We start from the raw sequence: 21,166 nt of genomic DNA on the forward strand, positions 1-21,166 counted from the left end.
ACAGTACTTACACTGACACCCATCTGGATTGTGGGCATCCATATCATAGAACCCTTCCTTGCACCGATCGCAGCGTTCTCCTTCAACATTTAACTTGCAGCGGCACTGTCCAGCAATGAGGCCAACCGAGAAGTCAGAATAGCGGTCACATATTCCCCCATTCTGGGAACCAGTCGTGTCACAATTGCAGGCTAAAAAGGAAAAAATATTGGATACTACTATTCATGCGACGATCCAAAAGGATCACGGAAACCAGATAAACATACCACAAATATCCCAATTTTTATATAGTTACGGTCCATTAAACCTTTGGAAGACACCTTGTCCTACCAACCAATGAAATCTATACAGAACCATTCCTCTCAAAGCAAGACAATTAAAACAAAGGCCGAAGTTAATGCAGGGACGTATACAAAAACAGAAAAATGAATGTGAACAGAGAAGATTAATACGCAGCATAGTCTGTTTCAAAACAGCTCTTTTTAAAAACATGCAAATTCCTTCTTTGACTGTTCTAACAAATGCCTCTCTTCATAGCCACCAAGCACTAATACATGTCAAAGAAGCTTTGCTGCAATCTATTATAATACGGTAATTTTCCAAAAGTTAAGCGGGATCACGGAATGAAAGCTTACTACTGTGAAGCCATGTTACTTACGCTGACAGATGTTCGGGTCACGTATGTCTTTATCTGGATGCTGGTAGAAAAATGGTTTGCACTGTTCACAGTTCCGTCCCATTGTGTTGTGTTGGCAGTCATCACAAACGCCACCGCTGCTATTTCCAGTGGACAAGTAAACGGCCATGTCAAAGTGACAGTGCACGGAGTGTTCATTACAGTTGCATTCTACAAAAGAAAAGATGCATTGACATAAATAAAGCACGACCAAACAGTAGCATAAGGGGGAAAAGGAGTTAGAATTCTTTGACCGAGCCACTAATTGAGCCCCCTGTGCTGAAGCCGGGATTGGCCACCCCTGCCCTACACCATTGGTTGATTTAAACAAACGCTGTGTGTTTATTTCGGCGATTCCCCCCTTGCCTACATATATTAATGTGGCATGTTTATGAACCTCAAGCATTTATGTTAGTGGTGATATTTACTATCTACAAACGTGTCAATGGTGAAAAGGATCTGTGAACGTACTTTTACAAGCATTACTGCTGCGACCTTCAGCTGGTCTCCAAGGCAAATCATGATAGTAGTCCAAGCATTGCTCACAATTTAATCCTTTAGTGTTGTGCCTGCAAACACAGCGTCCGTGCACCTTAAAAACAATAATAAAACAAGAAACAGTTAGGATTTTTTTTCATTATTTAAGTGCTATTTGGGGTTGCAGCTGGCACTACTATTCCTTTTATGATTGAAATGTTAATTCAAGGCATACAATGATTTGTGAGTACCTCCAGCAGAGAAGAATTTAAAGGAGCAGTTACACCTGCTGGTGTATTTGTTTTGTTTTTTGCAACCTCTTATTTGTTTTCTTGTATAAAACAGCAGGGGTTTCAGGAGCTGGGGGCCCCCTGCTTCTTTAGATACTTAGCAGCGAAGGAGCCGGTATCATCAGCTCCAGGGGGAAACAAAATGAAGGTTTAAATCTCCTGAGTTACGCAATAGCGATGGATGACACTGCTGTTTCCTATTGGTCCGCATGGCGCATGGGGATTTAAACCTCCAGGAAGTGCAGACGGAACATTCTCCTGTAATGATCTCAAGAAGCAGAGGGTCCCCGGAGCTGAAATGAATGCGGTCCAGCTCTGGAGACCCCCTTGCTTCCTGTACATTTAAGAAAGATTGCCGTGCTTGGGAGGAACTGCTCTTTTAAAATAAAACAATAAAAAAGTGGTTTGCTACTTCATTTTGATATATTCTTGGTCATATTTGAAAGTAACGATAACCACAGACAGCGAAGGGTTGGGAGTGGATGTTGGGTTTCTTTAAACATTTTAACATTCAAAAACAAAATATCACTAAACACTGGTAGTCTTAAAGCAAACATGTGACCCATTTGATTTCTTTGGAAATTATGAACATTTTATTTTTTCCACAGTGGCTCGGAATTGAGGTTCCACATCGACCCTACCCTGTCCGAGGATCAATCAACGTCTTGCTCAGCATAGAGTGACATCATACAAAAATAGTTTAAAAGGAAATCAAGCACATCCCCTATACCAGCTTACTACATGAAAAAAACATAAGTGCCCAATTTTTGCAAGGAACAATAAAACACCAGTCAGATTTAACCCTTTATACATGTTACTACCATTGGTTCAATTTGGGCCCAATAGAATTGCACCTTTAAAATTATCTTAAAAAAATAAATAATATGTATGTATATAGTTACCATTCCTTCCACATTGTCAGGATAGCCTCGCACTGGTGCACACTCACTAGCGTGTCCATAGCAGAAACAGTTACCACGAACCACCATGTCATAAATGGCATAGTAGTATTTTTCTTTTATTTCCATTCTTGAATCCAACAAGTTGTCTCCCAAAGTATGCAGCTTCAGGAACTTGATTCTCAGGTTTGTAATTCGCAGCAGACCTTTAAACCGACACATACTTAAAATCAAACTTTATCTAGGAACTGCGACAGGCAAACGTATCATGTCTAGGAAAAGTCTGTAGACCCATCTAATGCAATGTTGAAGCAGCAGTGCCATCTGCTCAGTAACTTTAATATAAGTGGCAATGTATGAAGATCACCCAAACCACATCCCTTCAACTAATGGGGACTTGGTACCCAACAAGTCTTCTATAGGAAGTCAAGTTGAGGATAGGATGGATATCTCCCATATGCAGAATTCCTGCTATTGTAACTGTCAGTACTCGAGCTATAGTGCATGAGCCAGAGAGTGCTACAGAGCTACCTTCTCTATGACCTGCCTTTATGTAGTAAATAAAATAAAAAACTCACTAAAGAATTAAAATATGAAGCGATTAGAGTGGAGTAGTCAAATTCCTAATTTTGCGACGAATAATAATAGGTAAAATTACACTGCAATAAATAACGGACAGCATTTAAAACAAAAAGGAAACACATTGAGCTATTTTAAAAACATAAAAACTATAACCCTCCCATGTTTTAAAAAAAAGGCTGAGGCTTGAAATATGTATTAAAAAAATGCAGAAAATGATCGTACTAGTACGGTCAACAACTTAGAACAGTGTAAACCCCTCTGGAAATGTCCATGTCCACTTGGTGAGCTTACTTTTAATCCTTGGGCTGTATGGGTCTTCAATTCGGAAAGCTGGATCTAAAACACGATAAATGGCCTAAGACACAAGAAGACAGAACACAAACAAACCATAAATACAAACCAAAAACAGCTACATGTAAAAAAAAATAAAAAAATTAACAAATACATCAGGAGGGCAAGTTAACGAAGAAAAAACACAAATAAAACAAGGTACCTCTCCTTCTGTTGAAGGTTCAATGTCCGAATAGCGGGTGTCACAAATCACATCATCTACTTTCTTCATTGGCCCAGTGGAAATTCCAGGGAACGAGGACTCACAGTCGTATGCAAAATATCGGTACACTTTCCATGATTTACCAAAATCCGAAGACCTTTCAATTAACATTGCAGCTGGGCGGAAAGTCTACAAAGAGCAGTTTATTTTAGCAATGGATTTTTTTGTAAACAATGTAAACATCTTTCTTTTTGCAACATATGCGCAGCCAAATGTGTACAGCTTCGAAAACAAAGTATTTGCGCAGAGCAATGCAGTTAATCCCGACAGTTACTTTGGCTAATGCGTGCCAAAACACGAAGACATTGTTACATTTCTTAACGCTCAGGAGTACCACGACATGGTCTGTACATTACATGCCATATGTCATTTCCAGACATCTGTTTGGAAGTGAAACAAAGGCATTGTGTATGCGGATGTGTTATTTTCCTGACATTATTTCCATTGCCAAAAGCATGTGTAACAGAAAAGAAATAAATGTTCACTAAACCCAACTTCGCATTTATACGTGTGCATCTGTTTATCCTTACATAACACTAACCGTATAAATCAGAGAACTATATAAAATGAATAAAAATGTGCATTAGATTCCATCTATTTATGTGTTGTATTATCAACTTAACAAAATGTGTGTAGTTAGTCAATTATAATGGTCAGAAAATTAGGCAGTCAATACAATACAAATACGTAGAAGGATCGATGCAGCAGACTGACTAAGCTAACTGACTAAACCAAGCTAAAATGCTTAAAGCTGCAATCTTACTTTAACAGATCTCTCGCTGCCCTTTCCAACACAGTTTTCATTTTTAAAATCTAATGCTCCATTCAGGAGATATAAGTGTTTGAAATATTAAATGTTCTGGGAGCTCTTCCTAGAGTAGTCTAAAGGTTATCATGTTAACCTCAGAAGCTAGAGATTAGGAAACCCATTATCTTTAACACACACAAAAAAGCAGGACATGCTCAAAGGGAAAGATACCAATATTCCGAGAGTTAAACTCATATACTGTAGGCTATTAAGACAAACGTAGCATAACATTATATAGAATGTTTGCAATTCGGTTGACATCTGCGCCATACTGTTCTCATCAACATTTTAAGTGTCATAACAATGCAGCCTTGTGTAGCAGAATCACACACTGGTAGTAATTGTATCTTTAGCAAAATGTTACGGATTCCTTACCTTAAAGGTCATGATGAGATGAGTGAAATGGAATTCCGCTTCCAGATCCAGCTGGATTGTGACATTTTCCAGGCCTTTAATAGGAAGTTAATGAAGTATAAGTGGACAAATGAACTCTTTTGCACTAGAACAATCTGAACCTAACTCTCTTCACATATTTAATGGGAAGACATTGCATAGTAGTTATAAATAAAGCATCAAACTAAACATCATTTTATGCATGTTAAAACTATAAGGAGGCATAACTGCTTGATATCAACATATGTGAAGGGTGGTGACATATAATGGATAAGAGCTACATTTGCAGGGATTTACAAGTTTTTTGACCAGTTATGTATCGTGAAATCCTTTTCCTTATACATTGTATACAAAAGCACAGTGTCAATTAGGAAATCATGTACCCACAAGTCATTTTAATGTACATGTATGTGGTTTTTTTTGTAAATTGCAAAGAATTACTGTTTTAAAAAGAAAAGGCTTTAAAATTATCTACACCACATGCTGCAATGGCAACACCCAACACAGCCTTGCAGTTTTCTGCAGAACCCTTAAGCTTAAAATCAATTAGAAGATGATGCTGCAATGAAAAAACATATAATCCCGTGAGACCTATAAAAATATAGTACGCATTTGACCAGAATGCAGTAAAGACCATTCTTCCTGAGTGCAAAAGTTGTACGAACAGTTCTAATAACCCTGTACGCATCCAGCTGTCTGTAAGCAAGAAAGCAATCACCTCTCTCAATGGAGAAGTATCACAACCTCGAAGGTACATGGCATCCATTAAGTTCAGCCTCAGACAGGAGGCTTGTAGGAAAACATACATAGAAATGGTAAAAATTATAATGAAAATGGCAAGTTTCTTCTTTTTAAATCATTAGCACAGAAACGTACCCGTTTCTGACTGCCACCATAGATCAAGGCGGTTTGGTGCAAACGTGGTGACCACATTCTCAATACGATGACTTTCTGTGTTAGAGAATGCATTGAAGGGGTCCTGCGAGTTACAGATAAAGCATTTCTTCTCTTCCTGGAACAAGGACAGAACAGGTTGTAGTCAATATACAAAAAGAATATTTGTAACCGCGCTTTTCGTAGTGCGGAAGGTTAATATGGCTATTTACCACTTCAGCAGCATAAAATGCAACATTTTAGTAGTCCACTAAAAATGGGTCACAGCTAGGGTTGCCGGGAGGCTTCTCCAAAAATACTGGACACAATGGTGAAAAGTGCGACACGCTCGAGACACACACACACACACACACAAAAATACACCCCTCCCCCCCCTTACCTCTCCACAACATGCTGTTTCCTCCTTTGGCCCCACCACCAGACATTACCCAACAGCAGACAATCAGGATGGAGGAAGCTGCTCAGCTCCCTAGCAACAGCCCTGCTGTCTCCCTGCTCAGGGAAATCCTGCGGCCCCCCAAGCCGGTCAGGTCACTATGTCCACACATACATGTCCAGCATTACCTCTAATTTATTTCTGGACAGTGTGTCCAAATACAGGACAGACCGGTTCAATACTGGACCCCTGGCAACCCTAGCTCACAGCCCACCTGGTATGAAGAAACATGTGCCATATTCACAGCGATTACCTTTCTCAAAACAGTTGCCATTTGATTGGTAAAGTCGTTTATAATGCACAATTGGGAACGAGCCCGTGTTTTATTAATTCTTTCCTGAACAATGCACACAACCAAGTAAAAACTTCCTACTTGTCAAAAAATATCAAAAACAAAAACCTAGCTTAATCTTTGTATTTATACAGAAAACAGGTATTGGGCCATTGGATGAGCACCATACAGAAGTGCAAGGGACAGCCTTGTATAATATACCACTTCTGCGCCACACTATAAAATAAAGAGTGTCATTAATTCGATATTGTACAAGACAAGAGCAATTATTAGTTAAAATGTCTCTGCTCATGATAAAAATATTTTCTGTAACTATTACCTCATCCCACCCTTCAATGAAATAGCCGAGATGTAAAAAAAAAAAAAAAAGTAGTTACTGTGATCAGGAAATGGTCTAGACTTCGGTCACTCAGTGTAAAACAAAGTGCTGTGAAGGATCTTCAGTGCCTGATATTCTCTTTCAGTGTAAATATTATCTATCTCTTTCTTGTGATTACTGAAAGAGACACCTCTCAAATGGATGTGTAAAAAAATAAAATAAAAATAAGCGGTTTGCCTGTTAGCTGTACTAACTCTTTATTTGGTCTGGCACTTTGTGGATAAGTGCAAGATAAAGAAACAGGAAAAGTGACTGTGCATGCAATGTCTTGTATATAATGCATAACCCTGCTCACTATGTATTTGTCACCATAACTCTGTGCCCAGGACATACTTGAAAACAAGAGGTTACTTCCCAGTAAAAAAAAATTATTAATAAAATAAAGATTAACAACAAGTTTTATCTAAAGGTGCCTGTGGGACGGGTTAGAACAGGGGTGCTCAAACTTTTGCCCCTGCGCCCCCTGCCTTGTGTCCCCTGGTGGTCGCGCCCCCCTTTGCTTAGTGCAGCGTCAAATGACGCGAGGGGTCCTGTGACGTCGCGTGACCCACGGCGTCATTCAACGCTGTGTTGCCATGGCAATGCGCATGTGACAGCACACGACACCGCAGCGTCATTTAATGCCACGTTGCCATGGAGACGCTTCCAGATGCCGGCTGAATCACAGTAAATTGGGGATCCAGAGTTCTCACGCGATCACCCGGCATTTAATTTGAATGCCTTGGGGAAGAGCGCGGGCCCACTGCAACCGCCCGCGCGCGCCCCCCCAGAAAAATCTCGTGCCACACCCCAGTTTGCGCACCCCTGGTTTATAAAACACCCACCCACCATTTCCCCTCCCCAATATCCTCCGCAAAGGAAGAAAAGTGCTGGGGTGTTCACAAGGAATCAGAAGTGGCATTAGCAGAATAATGTAGCACATGTAAAGGCATTTTCACACAAGATTTGAAAAAATAATAAGAACTGGGTGTACAGTACAATATAATGAAGGCCTGTCCAGCAGCCAAGAAGTTAATTCTTTTACAAAAGAAAGATCTTACAATCTGAAAGCAATGTAAACAAGGACAGGAAACTACACAGATGCAACTCTTCAAACAATGCACATGTGTGTGTGAGATAGTCACAGAACAGCTAAGCCTCTCACCAGATGTTTTCTGTTAAGATGGGGGGGAGGGGGGAATGTGGAGGGGGAAAGCTTCATACATGCCTGGGAAAAACTGCAGAACCCCCTTGGGAGTTGGTGTGTCCATCTCTAGCGCTCATGTTTCATGAGAAAAGCCAGATTAACCATCAGGTCAGCAGGGATGCAAGCAGAAGCCTTTAAGGCGCAGAGAAGCAGACATTACCTGAAGATGGCTAACAATGCAGAAGGAGTCTGGTTTCTGGAGGCCACATGTGGAGGATGAAGTGAGCTGCTCGGATCGGCCAATCAACAGGTCACCTGTGGCTGGGTAGCAGCTTCCTTCTGCACAGCCATAGCTGTATTCTGGCTCCTGAGCATGGGCAACGCCCCATAGAATTACTAAGAGACAAAACATGAGGCTCCGTGAGAAGGACGAAATAAAGCACATTACCGCTTCTTTTCTAACTGTTCTATATAATAATAACAACTATTCTCCAAAGTAATTATATTATACACTTGTAATCACTAAGCACTAAAATCATGACTTTTTTTCCCCCCAAAGCTGCAGCCATTTCATACAATCCTTAAAAAAAAATACAAGTTAAATTCCCTAAGAGTATTGTAGAATGTTAAAATTACTGTGGGAACAAAGCAATGTTTAATAAAAATAATGATCCTAAATAATATATATGACCCATGAACCTGCCAAAAAAAAAGGCAGGTGGTTGGTTGTAAGCGCAGAAGTGCATGGTGGACTTTGCAGAGGGGCCTTCTAGGTGACTGTTTTAGTGGGGAAATGGGTCCCAAACTGTTAAGTCATGCATCATTACACCTTATACAGACAGGGTTACCTCATATGGAACACTGTGTATGACTCCAAAGAAGTGCCTTGGAGCAGATTTCCCATCCTTCCTTCACTTCTCCTCAAGGTCTGAACACTTTAAAACCAAGGTGGATCCGATCCACAATGAAATTCCTTCTGTCCCTCCCCCTCCTCTCTGCTTCTACCTAAACCTACTTCTTCAACTCTTGAATTGCTTTTCTCCTGTTAGAGTTGAAAGTTTCTAAGACGATTTTATATATCTCAACCACATACCCTCTTGATCCCATCCCATCAAACATTATCAGAACTATTGCTCCTGTCTTAGTCCCCACTCTCATCCACATCTTCAATTCCTCCCTGTCCTCTGGCACTTTGCCCTCCTCCAAGCATGCAGTGGTCACACCTATTATCAAAAACACCCTAGACCAGGCCTGCACAACACGCGGGCCGCATGCTGCCTGTCTGCACTCATTGTGCGGCCTGCGGCGGCTTTACCCCCCCTCCCTCCCGAGCCTCCTCTCCCGGCCGCGAGCCGCGACCCTCCTCTCCCAGCCGCGAGCCCCCCCTTCCTCTCCAGGGCCGCGAGGCCCCCCCCTTCCTCTCCCGGCCGCGAGCCCCCCCCCTCCTCTCCCGGCCGCGAGCCCCCCCCCTCCTCTCCCGGCCGCGAGCCCCCCCCCCTCCTCTCCCGGCCGCGAGCCCCCCCCTCCTCTCCCGGCTGCGAGCCCCCTCCTCCTCCGAGTGTGCTAGTCCTGCCTGCTCCGTGAGGTGCCGTTGGGGGAAGATGATGTGCAAGGGGAGGGGAGATGAGGTGCAAGGGGGGGGAGATGAGGTGCAAGGGGGGGGAGATGAGGTGCAAGGGGGGAGATGAGGTGCAAGGGGGTGTGGTGAGGTGCAGGGGGGTGTGTGGTGAGGTGCAGGGGGGGGGGATGAGGTGCAAGGGGGGGGGGGAGATGAGGTGCAAGGGGGGGGGGAGATGAGGTGCAAGGGGGGGGAGATGAGGTGCAAGGGGGGGGAGATGAGGTGCAGGGGAGGGGGAGATGAGGTGCAAGGGGGGGGGGAGATGAGGTGCAGGGGGTGTGTGGTGGAGGTGCAGGGGGTGTGTGGTGGAGGTGCAGGGGGGGTGTGGTGGAGGTGCAGGGGGGGTGTGGTGGAGGTGCAGGGGGGGTGTGGTGGAGGTGCAGGGGGGGTGTGGTGGAGGTGCAGGGGGGGTGTGGTGGAGGTGCAGGGGGGTGTGGTGGAGGTGCAGGGGGGGTGTGGTGAGGTGCAGGGGGGGTGTGGTGGAGGTGCAGGGGGGGTGTGGTGGAGGTGCAGGGGGGGTGTGGTGAGGTGCAGGGGGGGTGTGGTGAGGTGCAGGGGGGGTGTGGTGAGGTGCAGGGGGGGTGTGGTGAGGTGCAGGGGGGTGTGGTGAGGTGCAGGGGGGGTGTGGTGAGGTGCAGGGGGGGTGTGGTGAGGTGCAGGGGGGGTGTGGTGAGGTGCAGGGGGGGTGTGGTGAGGTGCAGGGGGGGTGTGGTGAGGTGCAGGGGGGGTGTGGTGAGGTGCAGGGGGTGTGTGGTGAGGTGCAGGGGGTGTGGTGAGGTGCAGGGGGGGTGGTGAGGTGCAGGGGGGGGTGGTGAGGTGCAGGGGGGTGTGGTGAGGTGCAGGGGGGTGTGGTGAGGTGCAGGGGGGGTGTGGTGAGGTGCAGGGGGGGTGTGGTGAGGTGCAGGGGGGGTGTGGTGAGGTGCAGGGGGTGTGTGGTGAGGTGCAGGGGGGGTGTGGTGAGGTGCAGGGGGGGTGTGGTGAGGTGCAGGGGGGGTGTGGTGAGGTGCAGGGGGGTGTGGTGAGGTGCAGGGGGGGGTGGTGAGGTGCAGGGGGGGGTGGTGAGGTGCAGGGGGGGGTGGTGAGGTGCAGGGGGGGGTGGTGAGGTGCAGGGGGTGTGGTGAGGTGCAGGGGGTGGGGGGGGGAGGTGCAGGGGGTGGGGGGGGAGGTGCAGGGGGTGGGGGGGAGGTGCAGGGGGTGGGGGGGAGGTGAGGTGCAGGGGGGGAGGTGAGGTGCAGGGATGTGATGTGAGGTGCGGGGGGAGAGAGGTGCGGGGGGAGTGTGAGGTGCAGGGGGAGAGAGGTGCGGGGGGAGAATGAGGTGCAGGGGGTGGGATGTGTGTGGTCTGCAAGGGGGTATTGTGTGTTATGTGGAGGGGGAGTATTGTGTATGGGTGAAGGGGAGAGATGGGGGTGCGAGATAGAGGGTGTCTCGCAAAGTTTGATGATGAGGGGTGCAGGGGGAGATATGAGGATGAGGGGTGCAGGGGGAGATATGAGGATGAGGGGTGCAGGGGGAGATATGAGGATGAGGGTTGCAGGGGGAGATATGAGGATGAGGGGTGCAGGGGGAGATATGAGGATGAGGGGTGCAGGGGGAGATATAAGGATGATGAGGGGTGCTGGGAGAGATTGATGAGGAGTGCAGGGGGAGATATGAGGATGAGGAGTGCTGGGGGAGATATGAGGATGATGGGGTGCTGGGGCAGATATAAGGATGATGAGGGGTGCTGGGAGAGATTGATGAGGGGTGCTGGGAGAGATTGATGAGGGGTGCTGGGAGAGATTGATGAGGGGTGCTGGGAGAGATTGATGAGGGGTGCTGGGAGAGATTGATGAGGGGTGCTGGGAGAGATTGATGAGGGGTGCTGGGAGAGATTGATGAGGATGAGGATGATGATGATGATGATGGGTGCTGGGGGACAAATGATGATGATGATGATTTTACCCGTGCGGCCCAAATCTGTTTTCCTTGGAGCAGTTCGGCCCTTCTCGCTTTACAAGTTGTGCAGGCCTGCCCTAGACCCTGCGTGCCTTACTAATGTCCTGTATCCCGCTTGCCTCCCAACTTCTAGGACGTCTACTGTTCTCACGTATGATCAACTTTTTTAATTTTGATGCCCTCCTGGACCTTTTACAATCTGGCTTTCGTACAGCTCTCTCAAACTGCTCACTAAAGCAGCCAATGATCTTCATGTAGCAAAATTCCATGGTGATATTTCCCTACTCGAGTATCTGCTGATACTGTTGGTCACTCTTCTTCTTCATATTCTAAGCTCTCTTATCGTATCTGAAACAAAGCTCTATCCTGGTTCTCATCACCTCTCCCCACCACACATTTTCGGTCTCCGTTGCTAACATGTCTTTGTATCCTGTCTCCAGAGCAAGTTGCACAAGAGTGAAATTTGACTTCTCCCTTTCCTTCTCCATTCACATTCACAGCATGGCTGAAATGTGTCGTTTCTTCCTCCTTAATATTGCCGAGATTCACCCCTACCCTCTGTCAATCTACTTCTAAACTCTAATGCATGTCCTTATCCTCTCCTATCTGGAATAATGTAACATATTACAAACAGGCCTCCCTGTCTCACAACTTTCTCCTTTGCAATCTATCCAAACTCGTTACTAGAATAATTCCACTCTCACAAAACAGTCTCTGCTCACCTCCTTAAATCCTGGCTTCCCATCAAATTTCGAGTCACCTACAAAGTTCTCTTACGTGGCTTCAAGGCTCTCCACTCATCTGCTCCTCCCTAAATATGAGCTGTGATCTCACGTTATGGGTAGAGCATAGGAGATGAGCAGGAGCATAACGGTCTCCTCTCCACCCCTTTGACCCCTACTGTTCTCTCCCTTCCCTCACGGTGGAACTCCCTCAAATTCAATATACACCAAGTGCCTCCTCTACCCACCTTTAAGTCAAACCTTAAAACTCACCTCTTAAATTAAGCATTTCGCCTAGACTCATGGCTACTGTCCCACGCCCACCTCCCAACCATTGTGGCCCAGCACTGCCATCTACTGCACTCATTTCCTCACCTGCAATCTCCCAAACATACTACTTAAGATTGTAAGCAGGGATTTCCTTTCCTATTGATTGATTTTGTTATTGCACTTATTGTAGTATAATTCACTGTAGTTCACTGTATCGTCGCTTTTGCAAAGCGCTGATCATTATGGACCAGCTCTACCCATACTTCCCAAAAGTGTATATGAGACACTCCATTTTCTTTCCCTGTGCGATCTCTACTTGGTGCAGTGTCCTGCAATCAGTTTGATTTAGTCTTATCACAAGACAAAGAGTGGTGTCCAAATATGGTTTATTCAATTACCATATTGGCCTGAATATAGTGTTATGTTTTTTCCTAAAAATGTCCTTCCGAAAACTGTACTCGTATTATATGCGGAGCCTAACACCTTTAATTTTTCATGTAGAACACCATCAAAACTTCAGGGTCGTATTATGTGCGAGGCTGTAATTTATTCGGGCCACTACGGTATATGCAGATGGAGGAGCAAAGCCCCCTTCATGCACCTGACAAAGAGAGGCTGAATCCCCCTGGAAAGCTGTGCTTGCTCTTCAATCTACATATGATTGGAAAAAAACACACGTGTGCGCATACAAATCTTTCTCTTCTGTAAAGCACAGTGTACACTGTGAGCGCTACATAAATTAAGATACACATACTTCCACATCCCAGAACTCAGTATGTGTGAATATAACTCAGCAGCCCTTAACTAGGGCAAAGAAGGGTTGGCAACCATGTTGGTCCTTTCTTCCATGTAGTAACAAAGGAGGGAGAGGGGGTAGGGGTATGATACATTTTATTGGACCAACAAGTAGTTGATATGTTACAAGCTTTCGAGCCTCTGAGGATAATCAATCAGGTAACCCAGCAGTGCGCAAAGTGGGGGGCACGGCAGCTACAGAGGTCCCGCGCTCTTCCCCAAGGCACTTAAATTAAGTGCCGGAGGGACAGCGTGAGGCCTGTGCAGCTTCACTTAACAGATCTTTGGCGACGTGTCGCCATGGTAGCCGCGGGGTCACAACGGCACGTTGCCATGGTAACGTGACGTCACATGACCCTGTGACGACATTTGACGCCGGAGCCAAGGAGGAGAGGGGGCGCGAGGCAGAAGGTAAGGAGGCAGGGGGGCGCAAGTTAAAAACTTTGCGCACCCCTGGGGTAACCCGATCATACCACATAATCCCTCTCCCTCCTTTATTAATACTTACAAGGTCAAGTACTTTTTTGTGATTTAAGATAATCCTTTAGGACACTGAACCATGAAAGCTCATATCCAGTGTAAAGATGGCAATGGGCCCAAGAGCACTATGCCTCACCTTTATCTCACCCACAGGCTAACCGAGCGCCACATTTTTTTTTCAATGTTATACTCCATACAATAGCACAGGAACAATGTTTTAATCCATTTACCTGATGAAGGTGCGTGTGCACCAAAACGTTGGATGCAACTCTGACTCTTTAGTCATTAAATTAAACCATACACAAAGAGCAAATTAACAAACAGCTGGAAATGAAATTGAAGGGGCAATTAGGAACAACGTAACATCCCATTTTATTTATTTATTTTAAGCGTTATAGTAGTTTAGTTTGCTTTTAGAACTAAAAACTTAGCCATTAACAAGTAAAACGATTAAAAAAATAAAATAAAAAAAATTATACCAAGTAAGTATGCAGCCATAGTACCAAATCAAACTGAGCTGCCTCAGATAACAAATGGACTGTTCTCCAATGAGTATATTTAGCTTTAGGCGCCACCAGCCGTGTGATTTGTTGTACACACAGGCAAGGTGGACTAATCCAGTTTTTCTCAACCAGTGGGGCGCAAAGGTTGTCAAGGCGGGACCAGCTGCGGATTGGCCCTTGGGCGTTCAAGTTTGCCCCACCGGCAGCAGCCGGCGGTCATTGCAATTCTCTCCCTCCTCCTCGGCGTCGGAAATTGGGTCCAACTTCCGACCAGAGGAGGGAGCTGCGGAGTCCATGGACCGCTTCTGAACCAGCGTGAGGAGACCTCCTCACCCCAAGGTGCGTGTGAGAGTGAGAGAAGAGAGGGAGGGAAAGAGAAGGAGGGGGTTTGGGTGGGGAGTGTCAGCCTGTGTCAGTGCGGATGCATCGGAGAGCAGGAGACAGAGGGGCGGGGCTAGTCGGTGCTGAGACGTGCAAGTGTCAGACACACTGGCACACACAGTGACAGACAACGGGAGCTGTTTCTGGCTAGCGTGTTGTGAGCGATGCTCATGGTGCATCAGTTGAGTCACATTGCTGTTCAGTTTTTGTTTTTTTTAGCCAGCCTTAATGTTTATTTTCATGTTACAAATTTTATAGCAACTTTAACTATGGAACAGCTTTGCACCTGTAGTACATATCCTTCCTCCCTTCTCCTTCTGTATCCCTGAACCCACTTCATGTGAGATGCAGGGGGGTGGGTATATAAGGAGGATGATGATGATGATGGGTGCTGGGGGAGATTGAAGATGATTATGATTTTACCCGTGTGGCCCAATTTTTTAAAATATGTATTGGGGCGGTGGGGGTCTTTTTAAAATGTATTGGGGCAGCGGGGGCATTTTTAATATGTATTGGCGGGGGCATTTTTAATATGTATTGGTGGGGGCGGGTATTTTTATTATGTATTACGGGGTGGGGTGACATGCATTTAGGGGTGGGTTTTTTTGGTATGTATTTTGTGGAGGGGATTGAATTAGAGTGGGGTAATTGACGGAAGGTAGGGGCGAGTGAGAGGAGAGAGGGGGGAGTGAGGAAAAGAGGGAGTAAGAGTGAGACGCAGGGGAGATAAATACATGCGAGGCGGAAGGGAGGGAGTGAGACGGAGGGGAGAGAAATACATGAGTAGAGGGTGGAAAACAGAGGGGGCTTGTGAGATGTGAAATTAACCTAATATGTGTCAGCCAGATAGGGGTTCCCCGAGATTTTTCGAAAAATTTCCAGGATTCCTCCAAACAAAAAGGTTGGGAATCACTGCCTTAAGATAACAATAATTCTGGGCTATTGTAATACATTACTGACCTCATTAGCATTAAGACCTCCATGGTAACCACATCACATCAACTATTGAGAAGAATGATCACTTTCATAGGTCTGTTAGGTAGAAGACCCAAGATTGAGACTCAAGACCATCCTTGTGTTACTTTAAACAAGTTTAATCAACCATTTGTTTTAAGCATTCCAAATAAGGCTGTAAGCACTTTGGATAGGGTGCACATTCGTTTATACGCCCATGAAGGATATAAGGTAGTGTTATTGTGAATCGTGAAACTTGTGGGCTGGGAGATTTACCGAAGTGATGAAGAGGCCGGGTCTTCGATGTAGCAAAGAGTTTAACAAGGAAGCACTTGACAGTAATCAAGATAACCACACAAAAATTCCACAACTTCAAAGAATGAATAGATAGTGGGACTCTGTTCTTACCCCTCCCTCCCTTTATGGAAGAAGTCAGGATTCTTGGATTTAACTGCCCCCTATTTACAAGAATGCATACTTCAAGCACAATGTGTGAATGTTGTTCTTTGGAGCAATGATAAAAAATAAACTTATCAGCACATTCACATATCATCTGACATCTCTTTGGAGCAAGAAACACATTCAATGCTTCAATCACCACCTAGCATAATTACGCTCTGTATTTTAATTTGTTTATATATGTCACTTTAATTATTCACTATGTGAACTGGGGGTCAGCTATGTATTCTAATGAACAAACTGGGGAAGAAATAGCAGTACTCCTGTATACAAAATGAAACATGTATTTTAAAGCATCATACACATTACCAAAGTTCACATGCCAGAATTTACAATATAATAGGAAAGCCAATGTTTGGATCCCGCTGTGAGATCACCAGGGTGATGACAATTCTTTCATGTGTGTTTTGATCACTTTAGATCCCGTCTTTTCTTTTTAAAAAGGTTTTGAAAACGCTACGTACATCAGCAGCAATAGTGGCTGATGTGTGATGGGACTTTATCCTTATTTATGTTATCCACAAAGTTACAATTCCACGTTACTTTTAAAGAGAACCTCTACCTGTTCCCATTTGTACATGATGTCTAGGTCTTTCTAAAATCCAGCCCCAAGCTTTGCCCCAAAGTTTCATGCATGCAGTTCTTTAGGTCAGACAGCGCCACTAATTTTGGTAAACCACTTCAACCACTGCTTGGTACTATATCAAAACAATACAGTTTCGGCTTTTTATTAGGGTCTTGTCTGCAGTACCAAAGCAAGGCACGCCTTTATTGACCATCAAACAGACCCCATTAGGTGGAGTGAGGGTGGAGGCTTCTACACAATCACTGTAACTTCCAAGAACTTAAACCTTAATCACTTTACAGCACTCAACCAGTAGAGCAGATATTGCTTTCTTAGGCCTCGGTCCCGCTGCGCTCGTTGGCGCGGGCGGCGGGTCGCGAGTTCCCCACCAGCAGGGGAATCCTCGCGAGCCGGTCCCGGTCCCCACTGGCTGCACAGCTGACTACACGCTGTAGCGCGTCAGCCGCTGGAGACACCAGAGAATGGTGTTTTCTAGCGTTGACGCGTGACGTGTGTGGCTGTGAGCCAATGGGGAGGGGAGGCTTCGGGAGGAGGAGAGGCTTCGGGGAGCGGGGAGGAGTGTGGAGTGAAAGCAGGTGAGTGCCTTTCTCTGTGTGTGTGTCTGAGTGCGTGCGTGCGTGCCTGTCTGTGTGTGTATGTGTCTGAGTGCGTGAGTGCCTGTCTGTGTGTGTGTGCCCGAGTGCGTGAGTGCCTGCCTCTGTCTGTGTGTGTGTATGAGTGCGTGAGTGCCTGCCTGTGTGTGCGCGCGTGTGTGTGTATGAGTGCTTGAGTGCCTGCCTGTGTGTGCGTGTGCGCGTGTATGAATGAGTGCCTGCGTGTGTGTGTTTAAACTTACCTTCCAGCTCCAGCCCGAGTCCGTGGAGGGAGGGGGGGGGAGAGTAGCGGGTCCCTCCGCTCAAGCCACGCCCCCCCTCCCTGTCAAACCGCCCACCTCCCGCCCACCTCCCGATCAAACCTCCCACCTCCCGCCCACCTCCCGATCAAACCTCCCACCTCCCGCCCACCTCCCGCTCCGGCTCCCGCTCCCTACAGACCGCAGATCGCGGTCTGTGTATCTCAGCGCACCGCCTGTCAGCAGCGCAGGTGCGCTGACTCTGGGAGCGGGGCCTTAGCCTTAGGCCTCGTTCAGGGTGCTGGCTTCGGAGGGAGGGCGTGCTGCCGTGCGTGCTGCCGTGAGAAACAAAGTATTCAATTTGAATACTGGTTGTCAGGGTAGCAACCGCCCTGTCTCCGAAGCCAGGAGTTGAAGCTGACTACAGTTTCAATAAACGAAAATTTCGTTTTTTGGAGCTGCAGCAGCGTCACAGGGACCAAGGCAGCCAATGAAATCATTCTTCAGAATGATTTCATGACTGCAACTTGTATACTTACCCTGCCGTGTGTAACCCCGCCCCCTCCCCAACGCTGAAAAGTCTGCTGGGGGATAAACACAGATCGCCCAGCAAACTGCAGCACTGCCTGCCTGTCGCCCTCCCTCCGAGTCCTGCAGCTGGCACCCTGAACGAGGCCTTATTCCTCCCCCTCTGTTGGAAACCATTAACCCTTTTAGTGGTTAAGGAAGATGAACAAGAGGTCATTCTCTGAAGCTGGAGGAGGGTGGCTGGCTGAGGAGACATGTGAGGAAGTACTTCTTTATGGAAAGGGTGGTGGATTTGTAAAATAACCTCCGAACAAAGAGGTGGTAGGGGCTAATAGAGTGAGGGAATTCAAACATGCTTGGGTTTGTTGTAATTGAAAACAAAGCCATGGATCAAATAAGAGTCGGAGGGTTTAGCAGATGGAAAAACATGCAGACTAGGTGGGCCAATCGTTCTTATCTACCATCAAATTCTATTAATTGCTTTGCAGGACCCTAATTGGGCCCCAACGCAGTAGTTCAAAAGGTAGAGGGGTGTTATGGAGGTCTCCCATAGCAAGAAAGATGGCACAATACAATCATGTCATGTCTTAATATGACATGTGAAATTATCTGTAATTGGATACAAAACTGGTATTAGCCTTGGTTAACATCTTAATGAAGAAATGCATTGCAGGTTCTTCCAGCAGCCAAAGGGTTAACACAACGTCATGGAAAATCATCAGAAATTCATATTAAAGAGTCCTCATTTAAAATAATGAGTAATTAAATAATGCATAAATACATTAAATAATGAACTCCCAGAGAACAATGTATAACATAATAATAATAATAATAATAATATTATCATCCTTAATACACCTGGAGAGTATGAACCTTTGAAGTCCTTCCCCCAACAGGGGGGCTAGCCACACATTGACAGAGAGAGGTTAAACACTAAAGAATAGATATTTGCACTCAAAAAAAACAAAAAAGAAAATTATGCTAGAAGAACAAAGGCAGATGTCGTTTAAAACATACTAATTTTTATTTAATGAAAAAGAAGTCGATATTTAGGTCTGTAATTGAAAATGTAGCTGGTGCACACATTATTGCGTACCATGGCAGCTTGGTATGTGTGTTAATACATATAGATATATTCTTGGACCAATATGTACAGTATTAAGGCAGAAGTAGTGCAAACCTGGACAAAACCCTTATTTATCACCATAAAAAATACAGATCAAATCAATAGTATGGTTACAGAACAATGTTTCAATGTTTTTGCCCCAGAATTGCACCACTTTTGCCATTATAAATGTGAGCTTTGGGTTTGAATGGACTCTAGAGACCATTGGTACATTATGACCCTACAAGAGACCAGCAACTTATTGTAGTCCTTGCTAATCTTAACATACAATTGGTAAAATGACTGACAATGACTGAGAGATACTACAGGCTGTATATACTGCATATGCGCATCTTTTAAGACATACTATCACTGACAGGGCTGAATAATGTTTACCAACCCTCACTATGGCCCTTACTCATACAAAGGGGGGGTGAGGGGAAAGGGGGGGGGGGGTGAGGGTTAAGGGGGGGGTGAGGGTTAAGGGGGGGTGAGGGTTAAGGGGGGGGGTGAGGGTTAAGGGGGGGGGTGAGGGTTAAGGGGGGGGGTGAGGGTTAAGGGGGGGGGTGAGGGTTAAGGGGGGGGGGGTGAGGGTTAAGGGGGAGGTGAGGGTTAAGGGGGGGGGGGTGAGGGTTAAGGGGGGTGAGGGGTAAGGGGGGTGAGGGGTAAGGGGGGTGAGGGGTAAGGGGGGGTGAGTGGTAAAGGTTAAGGGGGGGTGAGGGTTAAGGGGGGGTGAGGGGTAAGGGGGGGTGAGGGTTAAGGGGGGGTGAGGGGTAAGGGGGGGTGAGGGGTAAGGGGGGGTGAGGGGTTGTGAGGGGTGAGGGGTTGTGAGGGGTGAGGGGTAAGGGGTAAGGGGGGGTGAGGGGAGGGTGAGGGGTGAGGGGGGGGAGTGAGGGGGATCATTTTAAAATGGCAGCTTGGACTGCTGCTTTTAAACATTATCTGGTGCAGATTTGGAATCAGAATTGCACCACTTTTGCCTTGGGTTGTTCTTGTCACTAGATGAATACAAATATACATATAAGAAAGCAATAAACCCTAGTGTAGAGATACAGAGTTAATACGTTTCACGGTACAGTAGTGACTATTATCCAGTTACTTATACTCAAGCAGCTCACATAAGGGATTCATTAATAATTTCACAAAGCTGGGGGCATCTTGCACAACTTGCATTCAACAGAGCCACCCAAACTCTTCTTACTGAGGAGTTCAGGAAACATGGAGCACACCACCCACAAAGACCCCCAAATCTCCTCTTTGCAGAGAGGAGAGCGTTAGTAAATAAACAGGGAGTGTGTTAATAGGGGGTCACATAGTACCAAGGTCACTACTTAACCCTCTTTATGTCCCGGAAGGGTCCGCAATGCGTTACTTAACCCCATGAGAGCCAGAAGGAAGAAACCGCCGCTCTGGATCTCAATGAGTTAAAAGGTACAGAAAGGTTACTTTTGATGGATTCATTCATTAGCCGCAATCACACACACAAAAAAATGGCATTAACTGCTATAAAATGAAGCAATAAAGTCCAGAGATAAAAAAAACTGTTGAAATAATAATGAAAATAATAGTTACTGGCATTTCCCCGATCATTTTAATAAATGTGGTTTACTTACCTAGGATGAGTCCTGGCACCTGGATCAGCCCCATTGTCCTCCTGCGCTGGGGGGCACACGCTAATAACACAACGTCTGTCTCCTGGCTCTCCTGCAAATAAAATAAAAACAGTTCATGCAGAACAAAAGTTGCGTCTTGCCATTACACCAACAGGATGAGACACTACTTACCCCGAGCTGTGCTTCCTCCGATCCTCTCTGATGAGTGGGGGGATTTCTGCTTTTCCAGTCCCAAAAAAAGAGAAAAGTTCAGTCTGGGAGTTTTCAGGCGCATGGGCAGAACCAGCTGTGTGACCACCCACCTATACTGGAGTCAGGGGGCACTCCCTCCCCCTCTCCCTCTCATTATCTGATCATCAGCAAAAGGGAGTCCAGTTTTCTGAGCAGCCACCTCCTTGTTGATCTCCAAGACACCTTTTCCCCCCTCCCATGTCACACACATGATCACTATGTGACTAGTTGAGAAGAATTGACTGAAGTGATGCATGAACCCTCTATCAATAATATAAAACAATATTGATATCCTCCTTACAAAATCCTTCTGAGAAATATAAAATGATTATCTTCAGCTGCGAAA

General features: G+C 45.9%; 1 protein-coding gene across 1 annotated transcript in view; it reads right to left on the bottom strand.

The window, feature by feature from the left end:
• Positions 1–20,909, bottom strand: part of LAMB1 (laminin subunit beta 1) — a 58,089-nt gene extending 37,180 nt beyond the window's left edge. Inside the window, exons 1-11 of the mRNA XM_075599733.1 lie at positions 20,761–20,909; positions 20,590–20,680; positions 8,026–8,201; positions 5,555–5,690; positions 4,661–4,734; positions 3,418–3,606; positions 3,216–3,279; positions 2,346–2,548; positions 1,148–1,268; positions 659–847; positions 12–191 (exon numbers count right to left, since the gene is read on the bottom strand). Of these exons, the coding sequence (XP_075455848.1) occupies positions 12–191; positions 659–847; positions 1,148–1,268; positions 2,346–2,548; positions 3,216–3,279; positions 3,418–3,606; positions 4,661–4,734; positions 5,555–5,690; positions 8,026–8,201; positions 20,590–20,623 (1,366 nt within the window). The 5' untranslated portion in view covers positions 20,624–20,680; positions 20,761–20,909. The remainder of the gene's footprint in view (positions 1–11; positions 192–658; positions 848–1,147; positions 1,269–2,345; positions 2,549–3,215; positions 3,280–3,417; positions 3,607–4,660; positions 4,735–5,554; positions 5,691–8,025; positions 8,202–20,589; positions 20,681–20,760) is intronic.
• Positions 20,910–21,166: the final 257 nt, after the last annotated feature.

This window comes from Ascaphus truei, chromosome 5, assembly GCF_040206685.1.
Source record: "Ascaphus truei isolate aAscTru1 chromosome 5, aAscTru1.hap1, whole genome shotgun sequence".
Classification (NCBI taxonomy): Eukaryota; Metazoa; Chordata; class Amphibia; order Anura; family Ascaphidae; genus Ascaphus; species Ascaphus truei.